We start from the raw sequence: 25,848 nt of genomic DNA, 5'->3' as shown, positions 1-25,848 counted from the left end.
TCCTCATTCAACTGGCTCTTTTTTACTCTTATACACTTCCCCCCTTTTTTCCCTGCATTTCCCATTATTCCTCCTCTTCCTCCTCCGCCGACCTCCTCCCTGGTGGCTGGACAGCAGTTTAAATGGACATTCAATCCCAATCAGGGAGCACTCCGGGAGCTCGCTGGGCTGCCGAGTCCTAAATGGAGGGGGAAATGGATACATTAGGCGTCTGCGGCACGCCCTCCATCGCCGCTGATAATGGAGTAGTAATGGTCAAGGAGCCGGGGTTGGAGAGTGTCTGAAAACCTGGACTCCCTCTAGACACACACACAGTCTGAGTGATGTGTCTGAGCAGCTGGACAGACGGACGGATAGACGGAGGTGGTGGTGGTGGTGGTGAGATGGGGAGAAGACAGGCAGGAAGGCTGGCTGGCTGGCTGGCTGAGAGTGCACATGTGACAAGCCGAGACAGGAGGAAAAGGGGGAAACTTTCTTCATGTGTAATGTGTTTTTGAAAGGAGCGAAGTGCCAGAATGGTCAGGTGTGATATTCAGAGGCAGCAGGGGGAAAGAAAGTTGTGACAGACAGCCAGAGGCAAAGACAAGCTCAGAGTCATGGGGGGAGGGAGGTGGTGTTTCTGGACTGCCAGAGAGAGTGAGTCTGGGGCTGTTAGTGCCCTCACTTATTACTTCCATCTCCCATTCCCAGAGCTTTCAGAGCCGCTCCGCTCTGAGCTGACGTGGGCTGAAATCTGCCCGTGACCCGGCGCCGCCTCAGGAAGAGCAGCAGGACGATGGCTGCAGGCCGAGTCCTCACCCCGAGCATCACCCCGCCTCCATGGGTTCAGCATCCAGTGGCCTTTTATTACACGATGTCCGCTCGCTCTAAGTGGTCTTTTTTAAACTTCACTTCCTGGGTTAGCGTCTATTATTTAAGGTGGAAGCAGGTGTTTTAATTTGAAGCCACTTTTGAGGTTTTAATAATCTGTCAGCTGCAAAAAGAGAAAAACAGATTAGCTGTTCAGGTTGCAAGTGAGGCGTCCTGAATGTTGTGTTTTCTCAAATTTAATGATTAAATATGCAAATGATGTGTTAAAATATATTATTATATATAAGTCTTAATTTTCATTCATTTCCACAACAGAATCTCCAATTTTTTTGTTTCACGTTACTGATTATTATTAGAGTTAATAAAATACGACTACACAGTGTAAAAAAAATAAATGAAACAAAGGTAAAACAATTCCTGTAAAAAAATCTGTTAAAAAACATGTCAATAAACAGTGGAATACTATATTGTTTAAAACTGTAAAAACTGTGGAAATAACAGCAAAATATCTGTGAAATGGTTTAAACACAATAAAACCGTGTAATTATACAGGCTTGAGTAAATTAATACTTTTTGTAATTTAACAACGCAGGGACTGTCCTTAAAATAACACTTTAAAGAAAGATTTAGCATTTCTTAATCCTTAATGAGTCCCTCCAGGATTTTGTGGGCTTTTTTCCAGATTGTTGCGTCCTAAAATGCCTGAATTTGCAGCAGCTTTTCTAAAAAACTGTGATCTAAGTTACGATGTTTGAAGCTTATTTTTTTGCGATTAAGTTGCGTCAGACAGTGACAGTTACTAAAATGTTGAATTTTTTCAGCTTTTAGAACATGTTTTAACATTTTAATTGACAATATTTCTTCCTAAACTAATTCTTTAATGCTCCAACCCATTTCCACCAGCTGGTACACCACGGTGGGAAACTAGCAGCAGCCAGATACTGGTTTAACAGGAAGTGGTTGGTAGATTTAAGGCATTAAATGATCATTTACTACTGAATGAATCATATTTGGACACATCTGTCAGTGGCTTAAAAAGTTAATTTCACATCCTGGTATTCACACACGTGTTCACATGCACACGCTCACGGCTCGTCACGTCATTAATGAATCTAACTTCATTGTTTCAGAGCTCCAACAGATCTGGATCAACAGCTTCCATCATGGTGATCTGTCTGGTCGGTTTCTGCTCCTTTCAGTCGTTCTCCTGATATGTTTGATGGTAGAAAAGTGTTTGTCAGTTGATGGTTTTTGTTTGTTTTCCACCACAACATTCCATGGGTGTAAAACAGTTTAGCTCCGCTTTGGTGAAGAACATCAGGAACTGTTTTTCACCGTCTTTAGCAGTAATTTCTGTTGGTAAATGAGAAACATTAGAATGGGACATGTCTGCATCTTCACACCAGAAAAAAAGAAATGAATTGTGTGATATACATGCGTTACGTTTGCACTGGGGACTGCTATGATTGGTGGTGCAGAATTCCCGGAGATTAGTTGAATTTGTGTTAACTGTTGCGATCGTAACATCGCAAATTCCTGGAGGGAACTGATTCAATGTACTTTTTTCAAATATCGCTAAAATAAAATAAATAAAATCTATAAAACAGTCATGTTTTGCTGACTTATATACAGTAGCAGTAATGTAGTGCAGTGTAGTAGAGTAATTTTATTTATTTATTTTATTTTTTCTTTATTTGGTAGGGACAGTGCACATTAACGAACGCCTATTTATACAGCAATGGACGTAAATATGTCGAATTATAGTACAATGCTAATTTACATCCACAGTCCCTAGGTAAGGCTAAATGCTGTAAAAGAACAAATTTGGCCAGTTTTTATTGAAGTCATTATGCAAATAATACTTTTTTGTGGGATTTTTCTACTTTAATAAAATAAGACCAGGCAAGATTGAACTTTATTCGTCAATAATTTTGTTTATTGCCTGTAATTTAACAAAATCAAGATAATCTACCAGTCAATTTTTGAAAAAAAATGCCAAAAAATGTTGAACTTTTTTTCATGTTTTGACAGTGCAGCCAGAAAAAAACAACACTAAATGAAAAAGGTTTAGAAATAATCCAGCAATGGACACCTCAGCTCCAAAAATGCTGGATCCAACATTTTCCATAATATAACTAAACTATGCTAAGATTATTGCATCCTCTTTCACACCATGCTCCCCGTTTGTGGTGCAGGATTTCTGTTACAAGCGTGCGGTCTTTAAGGGGATATTTGACTTTCTTTGAAGTGAGGTTGTGTGAAGAACTTATCCACAGTCGGTGTGTTCACTCCAGCAGATCGCGGTTTGGCAACTCCACAGTTTGGAGAAGCGAAGCGGACTGTTGGCAGGGAAGCTGAGCAGTGTGAAGGGTTTCGGCAGCAAAATGTATTTTAGCCAGCTGAAAAAAAGGCCCACCTAAAATATGTAAGCGTACGGAATATTTGGAATATTCTCACCTCTTTACAGAGCTGTCAGACTTTCTTTTGGCTCTACAACTCTGTCAAGTGTTCCTCCGCTGCAGATCAGCTGTGTGGTTCCAAGTATGGGCGCACTTTTTGTAGGAATATAGAAGTTCTAGAGTTGTGAAAACGTAGTGCTGGATGAAAGGAATGTCTGACGGCAATTTAAAGCAACCAATATTCCAAATATAGTGCACAGTTAACCCTCGTGTCGTCCTGCGGGTCAAAATTGACCTGTTTTAAAGTTTGAAAATGTGGAAAAAATATATATTTTCACAGTGAAACTTCTGATGTCCACATTTCCATTTTTTGGTGGAAAAAAAGAAATGTTAAAAATGTTTCTTAAGAACACTCACAAAAAAATCAACCAAAATCCAGCGAATTTCACTGGATTTTGGTTGATTTTTATGTGAGTGTTCTTAAAGAAAATACTAGAAGTTTTACTGATATATATGGAATCACTTTACATATTTTTAGGATTTTTTGGAAGATTTTTACTCATTTTTTGAAAATATTTACAAGAATTTTTTTTGCCAAATTTGGGGAATTTTTTTAAAAATAAAACTTTTAAGGGCAACTTTTATTGGAATTTCCTTCCTGAAGGTTTTGCAAATTTTCAGAAATTTGGGGAATTTTTTTGCTGAATTTTTGGATTTTTTTCCAGACAAGGAAACAATATTTTTTGGTGCCCGTAAATGAGGACAACAGGAGGATTAAACAGACTTTTTAGGTGCTGCTGCTGACCTCGTTCACAGCAGCTAACTGTTGGGTTTCTCTGCTTCTTCTAACCACCATCTACTGTCGGTACCACACTACCCACAGAAATCACACAACCACACTTCAAAGATTTATTCTAGAAGCCTAAAGTGGGAAAACCCCAACAACATCATCAGGTCTTTGAAGCGTTCTGAGCAGAACCACCAATGACATTACACACCAGTTTTTTCAGACGGAGTCATGATGCTGCCACCGCCGTGCTTCACAGTGGGGATGGTGCGTTTGTGATGATGTGCAGTGTCGTCTTAATGACGTGTAAACTGAACTTGACAGTCCCTATCATTTTTCATTGACATTCTAAACTCACTGTGGGCTCTTTTTTAGTAAAAAGTCTTGCACCTCTAGGGAAACAACACAACCTTGATTAGAACGGTCAGTATATAATAACGGGACTTTTTGTAACATAGCTGACAGGTATCATAGTCGACATTTTTACTGTTTTCAGGTCTAAAATTACCTATAACCAAACACCACATGGCATTTTTACAGACAGATTCTTCTAAATATTATATGTATAGAATTGAGTAAAATTGAAATTGAAAGTTATTTCTAAAGATTGTAGTAAACTTGTCATTTTGATGAAAAGTCACGTTTTTAAGCTTAGATTTGGTTAATTTTTCCAACCTCACACATGATTAACTCAAGAACCACTGAAAAGTTGGAGTTTCTGTCAGTGATAAATGGTGTAATTTTGGTAATTTTGTGCTTCACAGATTAAAGAACCTGAACTGTTTTTGACCAAATAGCAGGAAGTAGAAGTTCTGCATAGTAACACAGCTGTTGATTAGCCTAATAATTTATATTTGTAGCTTTATTTAAAAGACTTATTGGGTTACACTAATCGAGTGTTGCTTTTATTTTGCGAGTTACAGTACATGTCAGTCAGCCGGCCACTTAAACACTCAGCTGGAGTGTCAGATAGACAAGCCAGTTAGCCATCTAGTTAAACTGCCAGCAACTTCAGCCCACCAGCAATCCAGTCCGTCAGTCAGCCAGTCAGTCAGACAGCATTAGTATGCATCCTGCCCTCAGCCTCTGTACGCAGTTCAACACACAGCAGCCAAGCAGGCAAATACACCAGAACGAAGAGGAGGAGGAGGAAGGAGGAGGAGGAGAGGGCTGCTGCTGGTGTTTTGACTGAGTGAGAGGCCTCTTTCAAACAGTTGCATTCTCCAGGTCTGCCGGCGGTGACCTCTGAACCTCCAGACCCGGTGCGAGCGTTTGGTTCCTGGATGCTGGGCTCCTCTGCCGGCCGTGCAGGGAGACTGCAGCCTGCAGGGCCATGTGGAACTCATTTAACAGGAGAGCAGAGGAGGCCGAGTGCGTCTATACGGCACATGAGAGCCGAGAGGGGAGGGAGGCTTTCGCTTGCCCTGGAAAACAGGCAGGCGAAGACGTAGGAAGCAGACAGAAAAGGCAGAGCAGCTGACCAGACGTAGGAAAAAGACAGACTAGAGGATATTTTCTCTCTAGGAAAAAGGCAGAGATGCAGACAACTTGTCTGTTCATACATTTTTCTTCTTTTTTTTCCCTGTTTTGCTGCTTTGTGTTGCTCATTCTCAGCAGCTTTAAAGAGTGCCGCCTGGTCGTTCTCAGCTTAGTTTGTCGCCTCGTCTCCACGGCATATGTCCCAGGCTTTTTACCTGCCGAGACAGCATGCATGCTCAGTCGGAGAGATGTGAGTCACCACTATACATAGAATGACAGATCGATACACAGAGGAGGGAAAAAAGGGAAAAAAATCAGCAAGAGAGGGTGGAATTAGATGCAACAAAAAAGGAAGGTTTGCTGCGAAATTCAAACGGCAAAGTGAGGAAACGGCACATAAGAGGAGAGAGAGTTGTGTGTGTCTTTGTGTATGTGAGTGTGTGTGTTTCTGGGGAAAACAGTGGTGGTCAGGAGTGTGTCGCTGAGCTATGAGAGGCCATGTCATACGGAGCCTGGTATTTCCTTTTCACCCCCTTTTTCTCTCGCTCTCTCCTTCCCTCTATCACTTTCTCTTCTGATGCATGATCTACCACTCTGTGGCATGTGGAAAAGGGGAATCGTTGCCATGGCAACCCGAAAGCCCGACCGGAGCGAGAGGTGGGGAGAGGAGGGGTTGGGCGCATGTCAACCCAGGGAGACCTAATGCACTGCCCACACACACAACCATGCAGCGAGTGATCAAGATTACAAAAGAGACTCTGTGCAGGGACTTACTTATAAGGTTATGGAGAGCAGAGCTGGAGATATCAGGGGCAGAGCCACACTAACTGGAGTCAATAAGATTACTATGGACACAGCCGGCCAGGGGAAGGCTACAGAAACACACTAACAATGACTAACGCACAAACACATCTATCATAATTCATCCCTTCTCCGTGTGTGTGTGTGTGTGTGTGTGTGTACGTGCAACCACATCTACAAGATTGTTTTCTGGGGTGGCCTCGCCATGACAACTTGTATGTTTTAATGAGCTTGTGGTTCCTGGGGCGAATTAAATTTCTCCTCATAACATCGATCATAAATTCACTGAGATTTAAAACCGTTATTGACGCCGTGGTAAAAACCAAACAAAAAAGGAGAGGGGGGTTCACGTTTTGCACCTTAACAAACGCATCTACAGCAGACAAAAGCAAACAGCAGGTCATCATTTGTGAGACGCAAACTGACCCCAGAGATGGAAGTGACAGCTGTTTTACTGGGCTGGGATGGCTGTGGTGAGCAGCCAGCCTTGAATAATGAGAGCTTTTGCCTCTGATGTACACATACACTCCTCTCCTTTTTCTCGTCTCTTCTCCTCTCAGATAATACAAATATATATAGACTCGCAGCAGTTGCACTGTTGAAAGCTCGCAGTCTGAGCAGATCCTCCTTCTGTTCTGCCACAGTCCAGCCTTTAAGTAGAAAACCAGAGGCGAGGCTTTGACCTCAATGGAAAATCTGAAACTACATGAGAAACATTTTTTTTATTTGGTGGGTCTGGATGTTTGTTATAATTAGAAAATGTTTTTTTATACTGAGCAGAAAATGTTCCACCTGAACACGCTGGAAACTGAACCATAAAATGATTCCTCAGTCAAACTGGGTCAAATTTTTAACCTTGATACCAGTTTAACCCTCTGAACCCTGAACACAGTTTTAATCATTGTGGGCTCATTTATAACCACAATATAAAGTCCTGCACCTCTATGAAAACAGCACAACCGTGGCTAGAAGGAGAAAATGTCTTATGTGCAAAATGACACATGTATGATGCCATAAGTCATGAAAAAGAAAACATGAAACATTATTTATTTACCAAAAACTGGAATTAACATGTACAACGTCCACATGTGTTACCAGTGTTGGAAAAGGTGGTTCTACATGCTATAGATCTGTCACTCCTCTCTGGGATAACACAGCCTGCAGTTCAACCGAATCTTCCTGAATTTTGTTTATGTGACGGCTGGTCGCAGCTAAGTCTCTAATGGTATCTAAAGTGCCGCTTTTTATTCTAACAGTATCTGGTTTGTGCATACAATTCATTTCTGGCATTTGATCAGTATTTAATATTAATGAAATATTATAATTTTAAGCTTAGATTTGATTGACTTTCCTGGCAAAACCGAAATTCAAGTTCAAGGATCATCAGAAAATAAAATTTAAAAAAAGAACTCCCTGTTTGTACAGTTTCTCGTTCTGATAAATGACGTAATTTTGGTGATAATGTTAAAAAAAGTCAAAAAAAATTTTAAATTAGATTTTTTTGATGAATAAGCTTATTTTCTATCTTTCTGAAAGTTAGATTAGAAGATTGATACCACTCACGGCATGGTTGTACTACAAGTATGAATCCACAGCAAATTAGCTTAGCATTAAAAGATAAATAAGATTGAAACAGCTTGTCCATTTCTATACAAATTTAAAAACAAAACAAACAACCACAACCACATTCCTTACCTGTTTCTGTAGCTGATTCATGTAGATCCAACCCATCATTCAGCCCATGTAAACTGCAGGTTTCTTGCCAAGTTCAACCATCATAGAGTGAAATTCAGTTTTATAGTTTCTACTACTTTTAAAGTAACTAGAATGGCAATCAGAGAGTGCAGTATTTCACCAAAGTCAGTGCTCTATCTCAAGATTTTAATGAAAGTGATCCAGATCCACACTGTAGTTTTTGTACAACCCTGCTTATGGACGACAGACAGAAAACCTCAATTCCCTGTAAGCCGTGAGTTGTGTGATCTGTTGCACCACTGCCTGTTTCTAGTCTTTATGCTACGCTAGGCTAACCAGCGGTAGCAATCTTCTCGTGTCACTCGAACCCACACATTTTGTCCTCTTCTTTAGCTGTTATCATATCATTATTACACTGTTTCAAAAATCAAATGGTGAAATGTGTCTGGAATGGCTGCTTGAGGTGTTGCATCCTCCTGCTGTGACATTGGTTCAATAGCGTAAACCATCATCTTCAGTTCTCCCTATAGACTTTCAGATGGCCTCGAGTCCAGGCTTTGAGCGGGCCACTCGAGGATACTCAGGGATTTGTTCCAAAGCCAGTCCATTATCCTGGCTGTGGGGTTCAGGGTGTTGTGTCGCTGGAAGGCTCCGTTCTATGGGCTTTTCTTCAGTGACCTCTCTGTATTATGCTTCAGTGTGGAGGCCACCTTCGCCAGGTGATCAGCAACAGCTGCTTTTTTTGCCAGTTAAAATGCCAGACTGTCAGGGCTGAGAATTCAATCTGAGTCTCATTAGATCACAGGACGTAGTGTTTGGTGAACTCCAGGTGGGTTTGCCATATGCCTGTTTTTTCAGTGCGGTGAGATGGAGGGCTGTAGAGTTGTCCTTCTGTTAGGTTCTTTGGTTTCTTTGTAAACTGGTTAGCGTGACCACCGGGTAGACTTCCTCCTCCCTGACCAGAGCTGCTCTTGCCTGGTTGTTGGCAAAGCTCACATCCATCATGGACAATCCCTCTCACCCACTGCATGACACTGTGGGGTCTTTAAGCAGCTCCTTCAGCAGCAGACTGAGACATCCACCCTGCAAGAAAGAGCGCTATCGCAGGTCCTTCATCCCATCTGCTATAAGACTTTACAACATCAGCATCACTGGCTGATGTTAACATAAACTGGACTATATCATTACCACCCCAAACCATAAAATTTGCACAGACATTCTTGCACTGCACATCTTTGCACTTTTAAACTTTATTTTTATTTTTATTTTTTCTGTTAAAAATTTTGCCACCCTTGTATATATTGTAAATAAAACTGCTGTAACAATGTAAATTTCCCCTGGAGTGGGGAGAAATAAAGAACTTTATCTTATCTTTATCTTATCTTATCTTATCTTACTGACTTTGACCAGATGGACGACTGTTGGAAGTTTCCTACCGCCCCTGGGAACTTTTATTAATTGTTCTGCACTCTTTTTTTGCATCCACATCTTAAGACAGTGTGATTTTGGACACATCAGTGCTAAAGCTGCAACATATAGTTGAGTAATCAACTATATGTCAATATTTTAAAAATCGGTAATCGGTTTTGGTAATTTTAAGACAAAATTCTCTAAATTAGTTAAGTGAATTTCATTTTTTTCCAGTTTTTTTTCTCCTGTGTGACAGCAAACTAAATATTTTATAACTGATCTTTTGCTTTTCTCTGTTTTATGCAACATCTGGTGTTGTCAAACTGCAGTTCCTCGAGTGGCCACTAGACGCTGGCATCAGAAGCATGTAAATCCCCATAGACTCCCATGTTAAAATGTCTGAGTTTAGAGGAGAAACAAACATGTTTAGGGCCTGGTACAGAAACAGTTCTGGTCTGTATGGCTAATTCCTCCACTTGTGACAACTGTACAGCAATTTACGTATTTTTTATAAAAATTGCCTGTTTAAAATAGCTTAAAGTTTAAAGTTATGCATAATTATGGGCCACTTTGAGTGACATGTAGGTGGTGTTATTAAGTCTAATAGCCTGTCTTAGCTCCACTTTCATTCCACCTCTGATCATTTTTGCATTAGGTGGAAGTGGTCAGAATGGCTGGAACCACCTCACTGAGCTTTGAAATTGCTTTTCAGGAAAAATATGGGTGATGATGGATGGTTCATTCATCTTTATATACAGCCTATAGTTTTATATCTTTGTAACTACAGCATAGAGTTGTTTTACATTGTTTAAGCACATTTGTAGGTGAACTGGTGTACTTTTAGAGTTACATCTGGGCCATTTTAATGCATGAAGGGAATTATCTTGATCCAATATAAATGTTGACAAGTTTTTTTTTATGAGTTTAATTAGTTGTTGGTTGCAGCCTTAATCTAAATACACCACTTTAGACTTTGGGAGATTGTGGTAGACCTCTGTTTTCTGACAAAAAATCTATTTAAAGAGTAATTTTACGTCAAAACAAGACAAATGTGCCTCTCAGATTTTCAAACCTGCAGTATCCCTCTTTGAGTTCCATCCTCTGCTGTTCATCCCACAGCTTCAGACAGCCGAGATTTAGCCGAGCCCAGCGGTCGTTGGTAATTGAATGATTTGCAGCGGCCTTAACTCATTTATGACGCTTTCCCGCTCAATTTAACCTTGCCTTGCTCATCAATATTGCCCTGTTGGCCTCCTCAGATGGTCAGTGAATGCTCATCGAGCTGCTCCGGGGGTCTTATCGCGGTCCGATCAGGTTTAGGAGGAGATTTCGCTGTGTTTCCTCTCTACTTTCACACTGATTTGTTTGTTGCACGTGCCTAATCTTGCGTGGGTCTGTCTGTACATATTGTTTAACTTTCTTTGTCTGCTGCTCTGTCTTTTCAGTTCCTCGCGGTGTGATCCAAAATGGCGCCCGTGTCAGGAGCCAGGCCCTCTTCCCTGTTATCAGACCCCTACCTGTAAGCCCTGTGGGGAGCAGAACCTCGGCCATAAGGTGGGTAAACTTTGCTCCCGTCGCCCTCAACCATATAATTACTGTCAGTCAGGACTTTCCCTCACAGACACGCCCAAACCCACATACAGAAAACACACAAAACAGACGCAGGACCAAAATTTTCCACTCATAGTTTACATAATTACATCTTTATTGTGTTCAAAAGTCGGAGGTATTCACACGCTCCCCGCTGTGCAGAACATTTTATCCAGGTGTGTTTATATAACGGTCTCTCACACACAAACAGGTTTATTAGAGGGAGAGGCCTCATGATTCAAAGAACATTTGGAGCATGCATGGACATGCACATCCATCACAGGAGCATAAGAGTATGATGGCCTGCACCGCATAATGAATTAAACATACCCAAAGGCTCACTAAGCGTATGCAGTGAATATTTGATCACTGTAAGGGGTGCATGTTTTTCTTATAAGATATTAATATGCTAACCCTCTCATTCTGAAGGAGAAAATGTCCAGGGGACAGGCCATGCTGCTGAAGCTCCCTTTGATTTATCGCTTGTCAGGATATACCCCCCTGTCCTTTAATGCTTTACAGAGTAAAGACTCTCCTGACTAATAGAGCAAAATATGTGTTGCAGTGTAAAGTACAGTGGACAGTGGCTAAATGGCCTCGCTGCAGAATTGTCACTCGGTGCTGTTCTGACTTTCGAGTTTGCAAGGTTCTTTTTGTGCTGAGCAAGTTCCCCAACCTTAGAGAGAATGAGAGCTGCTCAGAATGCACTGTGTCATTTGAAAAATGCATCGGTGGCAATCTGGAAATGAGTCTGCTCATTTCTAAAGGGAAAGGCTGACTCTCTTCGGAGATACAAGGTTTTAACCTGACCCAGGAAATGTGGACACGAGGCCCAAGGGGGCGATTTGAGGGTGATAGATTATCACCTGAGCTCTTTCTTTTTTTTTGCTTTCTAGCCAAATGCAAACCGGAGCAGCTTCAGTGGAGCGTTTTGAGGCAGGCAGGCCGGCCACCTGGCTGGCAGCGTGACAGCAGGAGTAACAATATCACACTCTGTGTCTTTGCTCCATGCAGATCATCCCTGGGAGATTATCTGAGCCGAGGACAGGACAGCCCATCCCGCTACTCTCCTCCGCCCTGCAGCGAGGACCTGCAGGACGACCACACCTACAGCACCGCCAAATCCCCCAGCAGGCTGTGCTCCTCCCAGGTCGCCGCCCCTTCCTCCCCGCTGGACGACGACGACATCATCGCCGTGGAGATCCAATCAGACGTCAAACCCGAGCCCCGGGAGATCCCACTGGATTCTCACATCACCACTGCCGCCACTACTACCTACATTTCCCAGCAGCCCCTGCGCGGACAGAGACGTAGCTCGGGGGCGGGAGCTGGGACTCTGGCGGGGAGCAGTTTGCCCTGGACCAAAAACCGAGCGAGGGGCATTAGCGACACGCTGCCGCTGAAGAAACGGCGCGCGGCGGCGGTGGAGAAGCCGCCGGAGAGCGACGACGAGGAGATGAAGGAGGCGGCGGGGTCGCTGCTCCACCTGGCGGGGGTCAGAGCCTGCCTCAACAACATCACAAACCGCACCGCCAAGGGCCAGAAGGAGCAGAAAGAGGCCCTGAGAAACTAAGACACACACATAGAACAAACACACGGTCATGCAAAACGCACACAGCTCCAAGCACGCACCAACACACACACACACACACACACGTACAACACACAAATAGGTCAACAGGTAACGTTACTACAGCATTAGTCTCAACGGACACTCGTCATCTCCCTCTATCTATCTGCAGGGCATTAGGTGAATCCTACTTATTTGTGGCAATATCAAAAATCTATGTTTTCCTACATGTTCAGCAACACTAACATCATTGGGTATTTCTCATGTGTCTTTGTTGTTTTTGTTGTTTAAAAGGGGATGAAAGCCATAAAAAAAAAAAAAAATCAGCATGTTTTGTCACTAATTTGGACAAGTCGAACAAAACCGAGTCACATTGAGGAGCCGTTCAGAGCAGGAAGCGGAAGATGGCTGTTTGTCTTACCTGTTTGTTTCTATGTGAATCTGTAGCAATGTTGCAGTGATGCCAGCGACGATGGCAGCGCCGACGAGACCCCAGCCTCTTTGACAAGACTTAGAGCTCTCTCGGCCCGCTCACTAGCATCACTCTCCTACATCCACGAGCACAAATGTGAGACTGTGCCAAAGAATAAGCGACCAGGTTGCTTCATGTAGCCGATACAACAGCTGACGAGAAAAAGAAAAAAAAAACGACAAAAAACAAACGGAGGCATAGTAGTGAAGCGCTAGAGAGAGTGACCTTAAGTGTCAAACTAAATGTAAAACCCAATGTGATATATATTCATGCACTTAAGATCATTTTACGCCACTTATAATAAAAGCATCATGGGTAAAGACATGGTTTATTTCAAGAGCACTCATAGTATTTAAGAATAAATATATTAAAATAAAAAAATGGTCATGTTTATCACCATAGAGATGGATAGTGTGCCGGGTCTGAGGCAATATCTCCTTCATTTTGTTGTTGTTGTTGCATAATGTAAACGTCCCTAAACTCCCCCCAGTACTTCTGTCCATAGACGTAGACACCTGGTATAGATATCATAGCTACCAGTAGCTACCACACCTTCCTCTTCATTTGACAATGTCAAAGAACTATATACATAAACTGTGGGTTTAGATTTCTGTTTGTGTCTGTTTACCCTCACTCTACCCTCATAAAGATATAAGCAATTTGTCCCGTGTGGACAACTCTGTAAAAAGGTTAGAAAATATTTTATTTTTTTCCTTTCTTAATTGAAGCAATTTGACCTGCAGGACTTTCTCAGTTATATTGCATGGGTGCTTGTAAATAAGATAAAAAGCAAATCTTTTTTATTCAAAGATCATGTAAGATAAACGATGTATTTAGCATGAAGCATGACTTATTTTCGTATAAACCTTGATCCTAGAGGAAAGAAAAAGTTTTGCCGCCAATTCTTATACCCGTGATTATATTGGAGGTTTTTTTTCTTTTCTTTTCTTTTCTTTTTTTTCTTCGAATCTTTTGGGTTCTCTTTTCTGAGTGGGGCTTTCAAAGACACGTCTTCAGGGAGGAACGTGGGAGATCACTCTGCAATTAGAGGCCCCCGAGGGTGCCACCTCTGGGCTTCGGGTTCAGGCTATGTAGGCCGGCTGAATCACCTCTTAGGGGTGGGCTTCCATCTTCTTCTGCCTGTACAGTGATTTTTTGGTGTTCAGTGTTAACCCCAGTGTTATTTCAGAACACGTCTGTGGAGTGTGTGAGTTTGTGTGCCCAGGAACACACACCCTTTAACATTGTGCCTGCCTGCCTGCCTGCCCTCAGTACCTCTGTTGTCACGACAGAACTGTCTTTATTTATAACAGTGTTGTTTTTTTGGTTGTTTTTTTTTCTTCTTCTCCAGTGTGTAAATGTACATGTGTCCTTACTTTCCATCGACATTGTTCAGCGTAAATGTTTGAATCAGACGGGCATGGGAAAAACTCTCCTGAAAGAACCTCATATCTCCAAAAAGGCTACTTGGGAGGAGCTGAAAAGGAAGTTTGTTTTCTAATTTACATACAGTATTTTTAACCCTTTCGGTGAACGGAATTAGTGCTCAAGAGCCCAATGTGGAGATCAGAGGTTGTTTTTTATTTTATTTTTTACATTTTGCCACTCTGTGAGGTGTGTCTCACTAAAAGGGTCATGAAAACACTGACTTGATTGAAATCCACGAGGGCAGCCGTGAGCTTCTTTGCATCAGAGGTGATGTAGATCTTGCATTAAAAAGTGTTGTTTCCCCTCATTTGCAGAGATAAAAATCAGCTTTCTAGGTGAAATCAAGGGTTGTAGCAGCAGCAGAGTCAGACAAGGTTTTGTTGAAGCTGAATAGATGCTGCGAGCCAAGCAGGAAAACAAATGCATGTCCCATCCACTGGTACGATCTTCTGCCACCTGTAGCATGCATCACTGGCTTTGCATTTTGTATGGTATCCATGCCGACATATAAAAAAGGCTAAAAGGAGACACTGTCAGTGTTCTTGTCGTGTGCCATCCGTCTCTCGTCTGATATCTGTCTGAGTGCTCCCGTGGCCCAGGTCAAGCACTCCGCTGTATTTGATGTAACATCTACCGTCGTGGTGACCAGTAACGTGTTCGGTTGGCAAGAGGCGTGTCGAAGGGAGTATGTGTTGCTTTGGAAACCGCTTTTTTGTTTCCTCTCACTCAGTGACGGATGAACTCCTGACCTATGAGTCCTGGGGGAAAAAAAACAAAAACAGAGCAACACATAAAAATATACCTGGGACATTTTAAAGCAAAGAAAAAACACTTCACTGCCTGAAAAAGCCCCATAAACAAGTGTTTCTTTCAAACCTGCCAAACATACGACAAAACGCTCTACAAGAAATAAGTTGCCATTTTTTTTATTTGTCGATGTTTTTAATGCCGCCTTTTTTATTTTCTGTTTTGCTTTTCTCTCTCTGACAAAAATGATCTACAATACTGCCATTATTTTTTGGATGACTGTCTGAGCTGAATATTGGAAAGCCATAGGTTAGAGATGTCAAAATGCAAAACTGTTCTTGATCTGTGAGATGTGATGCAGAGTTACACCCAGGTGTTGGTTCTTTTTCTCTTCAGTAAATGTTCAATTTTCTCCTTATTGTGCAATCATATTGCCAAAGAATGATTTCAAGACCTATTTCATCACTACATGTAAATATCAACGTTGTCCAATACCGTGGCAAAAAATATATAAATGTTGTTTTATTTTGTTTTCCATTTTCTGAAAAACTACAATGATGTTTATGTGATGTATTGTCTTCCAGTTGGTTGCAATAATAAAAAATACAAGTTGCAGAAGATCAGCTCAGCTGTTATTTTTCATCTAGATTGTGCCGAAGTCATTAGCAGATACAGAGTTTGCGTTAATAGCGCTTTTTCTGGTCACCAGTTCCATATGATTTCTTCAAATTTCGAAAAAATAACTCTTTGAGTGAACTTAAAGTAATCATGGAAAGAATTGCCACATGATTAAATTGCTTTTCGAATTCATTCAAAGCATGTTCATTTTAAGAATAGAATTTAAGTAAGTTAACCGTCAATTCCAAATAATGCAACCAGCTTGGTGTCAAGGGTGGAAGAAACACAATTTAACCCTCCTGCTGTCGTCATTTACAGGCACCAAAAAATATTGTTTCCTTGTCTGAAAAAAATCCCAAAATTCTGTAAAAAATTCCCCAAATTTCTATGAAAATTTGCAAAACCTTCAGGAAGAAAATTCCAGTAATTCCTTAAAAGTTTCCATTAAATTTTTTTATTTTTAAATCCCCCAAATTTGGCAAGAAAATTCTAGTATTTATTTTCAAAAAATGAGTAAAAATCTTCAAAAAAAATCCTAAGAACATTCGCATAAAAATCAACCAAAATCCAGTGAAATTTGCTGGATTTTGGTTGACTTTTTTGAGAATGTTCTTCAGGAAACATTTTTAACATTTATTTTTTCCACAAAAAAAATGTTCAAAAATTTCCCAAAAATGTTGAAAATGTGGACATCAGAAGTTTCACTGTGAAAATATGTATTTTTTCCACATTTTCAAACTTTAAACCGGGTCAATTTTGACCCGCAGGACGACACGAGGGTTAAAAGGAATGAGTTGACAAAGCATATTTCTCAAATCACAGTACAGTCCAACGCTGGAAGCTGTTAACACAAAACAGTTTGTTCCAAAATGTTTCAACACCACGATAAACAACATAAAGAACACTGCTTCCCTTATTTATTAAAGTGCCAACAAAATTAATCTAAGTGCATAGTACTGAACATTTGACATTGCAGATTCTTCCGGATGTGAGCGAAAACACGATTGGCTTGGTTCATGTTAATGTGACTGAATCTCGTTCATTTTAAATTGTTGAATTTCATGCAATTCTGGCACGACTCAGTCAAGTTCAACATGGAAACTTGAAATTATCATGTACACAATATATGTTTCACTAGAGTAAATTGAACAGCTACTCAGATTCTTTTTTTTTTTGAGTGTATAAGATTCCATGAATGTATATCGCCGTCTTTCATTGCCCACTTCAGCATGTACCACACACTAACCCCCATTTACTAGTAAAGTGGTAGCTTTGTGAGACTGGAGGCTCTTTAATTTGCTCTCAAGACTGACCTCAATCATTAACCTCACATATTCCCATCAACAAGGGTCTTATCATAACCATGCCTCTTCCTGCAGTTAATTATTCATTTACTTCCTCTAATCATTTAAGTTCAATACTTCTGATTAAAGTCGAACTCGGCTCCCCCCACTCCCCTCCTCGGGGAGAGAAGCAAAAGAGTTAAGTGTACCAAAGAGTTGCTCGATGTCTTATCAATCCGAGCGGTGCCATTTTGGAGCCGTGTGGCAGTGGAAGCCCATTCATAATTGAAGCAGAGACCGGCTTAATCTTGAGCCAGTGCCTCCCTGTGCAGCACGCTCCCACCACAACACAACTGGAGCTAGCAGCTCCTCTGTTGCTATGCAACTACAGCAAAGACGAAGGTGGGGGGGGGGGGGGGTTGAGAAAAAAGTGTGCATTCTCTAGATCTTTAGAGGGCATCATACTACTCAGTTACAGAGAGTGAGACTCAAAGGTAGAACGACGCACCACAGATAACACATGCTTGATCATATCTATTAGATTTAGAAGGTTACAAGTGAATTCAAAATCCTCATCAGGGGTCAGGTGGGTCTTTGATTTCATCTGAGGGAAATAAATTGAATCGATCCGGATGCTGTGACATCCTGTTTCAGTGCTGAGTGGATTGATGCTCAGAGTGCTGCGTGGTTCCCCCGGTCTATATCATCCACATCCACAGAATGACCAGCCAGGCAAGTTTCCATGGAGACAGAAGTGGAGGTAACGTTCTCTTGTCAGCTCTCATTTATGGCAAAGCTTTATTGTTTTTCAGGAAATTTCCCTCAATGGCAGTCGAGGGAAGTGTGTTTTTAAAGGAGCAAGAGAGACCTCTGAGCGCCGGTCGTCTGAAAATCCACCTCAGTCTCCTCTTATTAAATATCATGTAAAAGAGTTGCCTGCTGAAGTGAATGGATAGTGTGTGTGTGTGTGTGTGTGTGTGTGTGTGTGTGTGTGTGTGTGTGTGTGTGTGTGTGTGTGTGTGTGTGTGTGTGTGTGTGTGTGTGTGTGTGTGTGTGTCTCTTAGGATTGGAAGCAGCTTGTCTTCCCTCATCCTATGTGGTGTGATCACACTCTTGTGGCAGCATAATGTTACTACATGAAAAACACCGTTTAACACTCGTGTCGTCCTGCAGATCAAATTTGACCCCGTTTAAAGTTTGAAAATGTGAAAAAAATATATATTTTCAAAGTGAAACTTCTGATGTCTACTTTTTCAACATTTTTGGGAAATCTTTGAACATGTTTTGGTGGAAAAACAGAAATGTTAAAAATGTTTCTTTAAGAACATTCACATAAAAATCAACCAAAATCCAGCGAAGCTCGCTGGATTTTGGTTGATTTTTATGTGAATGTTCTTAAAGAAAATATTAGAAGTTTTACCAATATATATGTAATCATTTTAGATATGTTTAGGATTTTTTTGGAAGACTTTTACTCCTTTTTGAAAATATTTCCAAGAATTTTCTTGCCAAATTTGGGGGATTTTTTTTTTTAATTAATCTTTTAAGGGAAACTTTTAAGGAATTATTGAAGTTTTCTTCCTGAAGGTTTTGCAAATTTTCAGAAATTTGGGGATTTTTTTTTCAGAATTTTTGGATTTTATTCAGACAAGGAAACAATATTTTTTGGTGCCCGTAAACGAGGACAGGAGGAGGGTTAAACATAAACACAGGCATCACATCATCACACCAAGACTCATTTTTACAGAGTATAAATTCAATTTGCACAGTTGTGAAGTTAATATTATACAACTCCATGTGTACTGATGATATCTAATTCAAAAAATAAACACATAAACTTTTCTCCGTCCCCCAAGATTTATTCAGATCTGACCAGTCATCAATTCATTTAAAGTCCACAAAATTTCATATTAAACTTCTTCATTTCAGCCAATCACTGTCAAACGTTTTATAAGAGCGTGTTTGTATTAAAGTCAGAGGTGGAAGAAGTATTTAGATCCTTTAGCAAAGTTAAAGTTTTGACACCTCAGGGTCAAATGGCTTCAATTGAAGTAAAGATCCAACTTTTAAACTCTCACTGCTGCTGCTGTTATAAAATATATTGTGAAAATATTATTACTGGTGAAAAAGGAACATTATTTAGTATGAGGATATATATTAAAATGTTGTATCTAGTTTCGGTGGAGTGCATTTGGACTAATCATGTGTTTTCTGTAAAAAAAAAAAACAGTGTAACTTCTAACTATAGCTTTCAGATAGGTGTAATGCAGTAAGAAGAACAGTTTCTCCTTCTAAATTTGTTTAATCAAGTTTAGGCAAAAGTCATCACTGACTAACTTAAATATTAAATTTAGAGCCCTGCAATAATATTTATTTTATGAATTTACCTGACTAATTTTATATAATCGACTTTATACCCTACAATATTATTTATTCTGCACGTCTATCTGACTAACTTAAATGTTAAGTATTATTATTTTACTAATTTACCTCACTAATGTTAATATTAACATTACGACCCTACAATACTGCATGAAATACAAATTTATGTGACTACTTTGAATACTATGTTTCAGCCCCTACAATATTATTATTAAACAAATTTACCCGACTATATTAAATATTATAATGAAAACCCTGCAATAGTGTTAAATATATCAATAAATTAACATCAACACCCTGCATTCTTGTATAAAATACACATTTATCTGATTAATTTAGCCCAGCGGAAGGGTTCGTAGGGAAGTGTGAGGAGATGGTGTGACCTTTCAAACCTGCAGTAAAACACATTCAGAGTGAGTTTTCCAGTCTCTGTGCTGTTGGAGGGTAGTCTACTGTAGTTGGTAAAGCTCTGCAGGTGCCTCCATACCAATGCACACTTGTAGTACGTCTTTGCTACTCAGATCTGCTTTGACTTGTCTTTCTGGCTTTTTTTTTTTACTGGATTTGACACCTGTAGGCTTCTTCCTGGGTCTGACGAAGCTGCCTGATTTTTGTTGTAAACCAGAGTTTGTTGTTGTTTTCTGCAGGGAAGGTTTTAGTCGGAACGCACATGTTTTCACTAGATCTGATGTAGGATGTCAGAGAGTCTGTAAGTTTGTTCAGATCTGTAACTCCAGCTGCACCAAAGATGGTGAACAACAAAAGGGGAACAAAACAATGATCAGAAAGTCCAAGAGCTGCACATTTAACAGAGTGATACGTCTCCTTTTCTGTGTAAAAAAAACTTTATCTGTAGAGTAACTTTTGACAACATCTGTCACTAGTTACAAACGGATGCAGTAAAAAGTACAATATTTCCTTCTAGTACAGGGTGGAAAAAGAAAGAAGAAGACACTTGTTTCAAATTGCTTTCAACATAGAGTCAAGGTAAGTTACTATTATCTATATATCACATTAAAAACAACAGACATTAAGCCAAACTGCTGTCCAGTAGAGAAATAGAACTGATGTGATAAATTTATCAAACAAATTTTAAAATAGCAACATTATTCATCAGATAATATACCAGATGAATCTAAATTTTACTGTTAGGACCCTATAATATTATTCAAAATACAAAGTGACCTGGCAAAATGAAACATTACATTATTATTTATCATATATTTTTACCTGACTAATTTGGACATCACAGTTAAGACCCTAGAATACTCGTGACTATATAAATGTACTTAATAAGTTCAAATAATAAGGCTAAGATGCTACGCTACAGTATTAGCATTAATTTAAATATTATGGTTAATGCCTGACAATATAGTATGAAATACAGATTTATTTGCTAATTTACATATTGAGGATAGGATCCTACAATATTACATAAAAGACAAAGAATTAAATACAAGGTTTAACACTCTAGAATATTATCTATTATATGATTTTATGTGACTGATTTAAATAACAGTAAATATTACAGTTAAAACCCTAGACCAGACGATTACAATATAATTTAAATATTAGGTTTTAACACCCTAGAATATATTTTTTATATGCCCATTTACCTGACTAATTTGAATATTAAAGTTAAAACCCAACATTATTTATTATACAAATTTACCAGACTAAAATAAATATTACAGTTAAAACCCTTGACAATGATTGATTCTTTAAATTTACCTAATTTAAATATTAAAATTTTGACCCAACAATGTTATTTATTATACAAATGTACCTGACTGAAATAAATATTAAATTAACGTCCTTAGACCTGGCGTATTGTTCATAATAAAGACAATTAAATAATTTCAGTAATAATTATAATGGTCCGTGTATATTTTGGCAATTGGATTTTCCGTTCTGAAACGGGTATTGAAAAACAAAAAACGAGTGGTTATTTGATTTTTGTTTTAAAATACAAAAAATAAAATTGAAATACAAGGCGTTTTTCCTTTTCATGATCGAAAAGGGATGTACGAAATTTAAAAAATGTTTTGATTTTCATTTTATATTTAGAATAACAAAAACATAAAATCAGTAAGAGACAGAGGCGGAAAAAAGTCCGTTTTTTCATTTTCTGAGACCGGAAGTGGTCATCAGCAAGTGTGGAGCCAGAGAGCAGTGATTGGTCAGACTGACTGAGAGCCAGAGCAGTGATTGGTCAGACCATAGATAATATAGAAGACAGCGCGCTAGCGGATCTAGTCTGCTGTATGTATCTATGGTCAGCACATCTGGTGGCATCTCTGGCTGCTGTTGACCTTGTTTTTGGCGTAAAACACGGTAAGAAGATAAATACTTCTAACCAGTAGCGTTGTTTTGTTGTACGTTAAGTCAGCGACTTGTGAAGAGTTGTGTTTTGTCGTGTTTGAGCAGTTGGCTCGGACGCGTTAGCTAGCTTAGCGGCTAAGTTAGCTAGCGTAGCGGTTAAGTTAGCTAGCGGGCTAATTAACACAGGTGGCTAACTTACCGCTGAACACCTGTGTTAGTTGCTGCCGTACCTGTCCGTCATCATTAGAAGGAACTTCTCAACCTGTATTTCTCTGCTGTGTATTTTAGTTTTTAAAAAAGTTCTTTTACTTTAAGGTTAACTGAAACCCGTTCAGCTGCACTGAAGTTTAACATTCAGCTGGTTTGAATTAAACTGCGCTTAACTTAACATTGTACGTTACCTCTGAATCTCCATAATTTCATTAAATTCCTTCTCTCTTCCACTGCTCAAGTTCAATCCAGTATATAAAGTGACATTAATAGTGAATAAAGTAACAACCAGCCATTGTATTTATTTATTATTGCATGTATTTGTAGTAAAACATGAGATGAAACATCCTACTTTTGGATCTAGAACTACACAAGCCGTTCATTTTCAGTCACCTGATGAATTAAACTCCCCTTTTTATGTGAGGTTGAAGCAGAAAGTCTGACTTAAAGAAAGTTGTTTATGATTTGTGATACCTGTTATCTCTGACTGAGGCTTTAGTTTTTGTTGAGCCGATTTACACGTAGAAACTTTGATCAGGAAGATTTCTCAGTAGCTCAGAGGACAGGCTGCTTTTTGCACAACCTTGTAAGAGAATGTCTGTCAGTGCTTTCAGCAGAATTTAGAAACACAACACTTCCTAAACAGATATTTATTTTTTTTCAAATTATTTAATTTAATAAAGTTCATGCTACTTTTATAAAATGATGAAAGTGAATAAATTGTATTTGTGTGATCTGTGTTTGATTTCTGTCTTTTCTCCTGTCATCCAGATGTTCAGGGGGAGATGATGCCACATCTGGTCCAGCTGATGGAAGGTCTTGAAGTTCTCTGACTGGCCTGGACTGAAGATGGTCGTCTCACTGGATTTAAGGTTCAGATGCTCAGTAACAAACTCCACCAATGTGCCAACAGGGAAGCTTTAGGTTTATTAAATGTTGCTGTGAAGGTTTCGCTGTTTTTCTCTGTGAATGCAATGAGCTTCAACTGAAACTTGAATTAGAACTTAGAAGTAAATCCTTCCATCTGAAAGGATTTAGTTGCATTAATAACCTCATAACATTTTAATTTTTATTCCAGTCTTGGTTGGAAATAGAATCTCTGTATTGATTCAGGTAAAAACTGAACTTCACAGCATGTTGGAGCAAAACAACCAGATGAAAACTGTGATGGTGTTGGATTGTCAATTCAATTCAATTTTATTTATATAGCACCAATTACAGTCAAATTGTCTCGAGACGCTTTACAGAACCCATATGCCTGACCCCCAGAGCAAGCCAAAAGGCGACAGTGGCAAGGAAAACACCCTTTTAACAGGGGAAAAAACCTCGAGCAGAACCCGGCTCTAATGTGGGGGGACCCATCTGCTGATGGCTGGGCAGGTAGAAAGGTAGAGATAGAGGGATGGAGGTAGAGGAGTAGAGATAGAGGGGTAGAGATGGGGGGGGGGCATTCAGTTCATTCTGACATTCAGCTATGAATCAACACAGCAGATGGTGATCCATGCTGTGGAAGTCTCACATCTCCTGATTTAATGGAGCTGCTTTGCACTTTTTACACAGTTTTTTCACCAACACTTTATTTAATAAAAGTCCCATCTAGTTTTTATGAGGAATGTGATGTTTTAATTTCTCTGTGAATAACTGCAGTCTAATGGAACAGCTGGAATTGTAACATCTGTCCTGATATTGATCATGAAGTATTGATCATAATACTTATGGTTAGCAGTCATCCCTGAAGTTTTACATTAAAATCTTTACTTGTGTTGTGAACTTTGGTAAGAAGCAGAAACTTTAGCGTTGCCATGGATACATGAGTGTTAAATTCTGTCCATGTTTCCATTTTGGGAAATGCAGTCCAGCAGATGAGTTTGTTTTTACTGCCAGCTACATTCAGTCTGAGATATTAAGAATAAGTAAATGTGCTTAATGGGCTGCACAGTGGTGTAGTGGTTAGCACTTTCGCCTTGCAGCGAGAAGATCCCTGGTTCGTGTCCCGGCTTTCCCGGGATCTTTCTGCATGGAGTTTGCATGTTCTCCCTGTGCATGCGTGGATTTTCTCCGGGTACTCCGGCTTCCTCCCACAGTCCAAAAATATGCTGAGGTTAATTGATCATTCTAAATTGCCTGTAGGTGTGAATGTGAGAGTGATTGTTTGTCTATATATGTAGCCCTGCGACAGACTGGTGACCTGTCTAGGGTGTCCCCTGCCTTCGCCTGAGTCAGCTGGGATAGGCTCCAGCCCGCCGCCCCCCCCCCCCCCCCCCCCCGCGACCCTAGTGAGGATTAAGCGGTGTATAGATGATGGATGGATGGAAATGTGCTTAATGTGGAAATGAACAGATTTTATTTTTATTTATTCCTACAGCTTCTGCAGATAAAATTCCACAATCTGGAGAATTTAGTCTCACAATCACAGACAATAAATATTACCTGAAAGTCGGGTTATTGTTGTTTATCAGCACATGTTAGACATATTCCAGTTAAGATTCTAGAATATCATGATTTATGTAAATTTACCTCAATGATATGAATGTTCAGGTTAAGATTGTGCAGTGATATTTATTATGCAAGTTTAGCTCATTAAAGTTTATGACTCTGCACTACAATATTATTTATTATTTAAATTTACATCATTATAATATTTAGGGTCAGACCCTACAGTATTGAGATTAAGAAATCAAATATTCTATAAAATGTAAAGACGCTGAACTAATTTGGATATATTTAAGTGAGACTCTACAATATTATTTGATACAAATCTATCTAAATCAAAATTTTAATCATTTTTACTCCAAAAATTTACTGGACTGATTTAAATATTAAAATCACTCCTTTCTAATCCTCTGCTGTACGTTCAAACCTGAGGCCTTAAATAGAAACACAAGTATCTGATTGAAGGAACTTCTGCAGAGTCCTGGTTCCAGAACATGATGATAGAATTATAGACAAACTTTAACAAAAGCTGCCTGAGAGTTTACATGTTTTATGTTGGATTTCTTCAGTAATTTAATGAGAGTTATCAGCAATAATCAAGTGTTCATTTGATGAACTTAATTTCCTAAAACATCCAGAATTGGAGCTCATATCTTTGGCAGCTGTAAAGTTTCTGCTGCTTCAAAGTTCACAACACAATGAATGAATTCCTAAAACACTCTCAATGCTGGAGAGCGTTTGTGATGCTGAACCAGTGACCAGTTTTTCAGTTTCTTCTCTGGAGATGCACAATGAGGGACGTCTGCAGAGACTGAGAAAGAGTCTCACCACATCCTGACGTGAGGAAAAAGACTTTATTGAAGACTACAATGAGAAAAACTATCAGACAGCAGACGGCTGCATTCAAGGTGAGCTCTGAACATTTGATCTGGAACAGGAATTCAATCACAGCAGCATGAGCTTCATTTCAGTCTGTAGCTGCTGAATTCATGGATGAATCATCTGGCACTAGAGCGGAAGACCATCAAACATCCACGTCAGCTGATGGAGGTCCAAGAGTCTCACCCAACAAACAACCTACAGAGTGAAGACCTCCAATCTGATTGGACGGCCTCCTATTCAGCCACGTGTGAACAAATGCCTCTAAGCTGATTTGTTTTCTAAAATAAATCTAGTTTGAGTCCTAATCTATGCCTGTGTGTTTGCTTCTTTACACCGCTGTTAACAGTTTAGGCTGTTAGATTGTTCCAGATAAGACAAGTACAAGATTCTTCAGAGCCGTTCTACCACGAGCCTGACAGGAAGAACTCCAACAGCTACTGAATGTTCCTGTGGTTCCCTCAAGGCTACAGGAGGAGCCCTACGAGGACGAGCCGGTCCACCTGATGGCGGCCAGTCGCTGCGGTTCAAAG

General features: G+C 39.8%; 1 protein-coding gene and 1 long non-coding RNA gene across 2 annotated transcripts in view; both read left to right on the top strand.

The window, feature by feature from the left end:
- ches1 (checkpoint suppressor 1) overlaps nucleotides 1-15,806 on the top strand; it is an 82,133-nt gene extending 66,327 nt beyond the window's left edge. Inside the window, exons 5-6 of the mRNA XM_023266485.3 lie at nucleotides 10,827-10,935; nucleotides 11,986-15,806. Of these exons, the coding sequence (XP_023122253.1) occupies nucleotides 10,827-10,935; nucleotides 11,986-12,544 (668 nt within the window). The 3' untranslated portion in view covers nucleotides 12,545-15,806. The remainder of the gene's footprint in view (nucleotides 1-10,826; nucleotides 10,936-11,985) is intronic.
- Nucleotides 15,807-24,319: 8,513 nt separating this feature from the next.
- Nucleotides 24,320-25,623, top strand: LOC129350231 (uncharacterized). The gene is made up of 2 exons (XR_008603582.1): nucleotides 24,320-25,344; nucleotides 25,449-25,623. It is a non-coding gene; the product is annotated as an uncharacterized LOC129350231 (long non-coding RNA).
- The last annotated feature ends 225 nt before the right edge of the window (nucleotides 25,624-25,848 follow it).

The sequence above is a fragment of the Amphiprion ocellaris genome, chromosome 12, assembly GCF_022539595.1.
Source record: "Amphiprion ocellaris isolate individual 3 ecotype Okinawa chromosome 12, ASM2253959v1, whole genome shotgun sequence".
In the NCBI taxonomy this organism is placed as follows: Eukaryota; Metazoa; Chordata; class Actinopteri; family Pomacentridae; genus Amphiprion; species Amphiprion ocellaris.
This window is presented reverse-complemented; position numbering and strand designations above follow the sequence as displayed.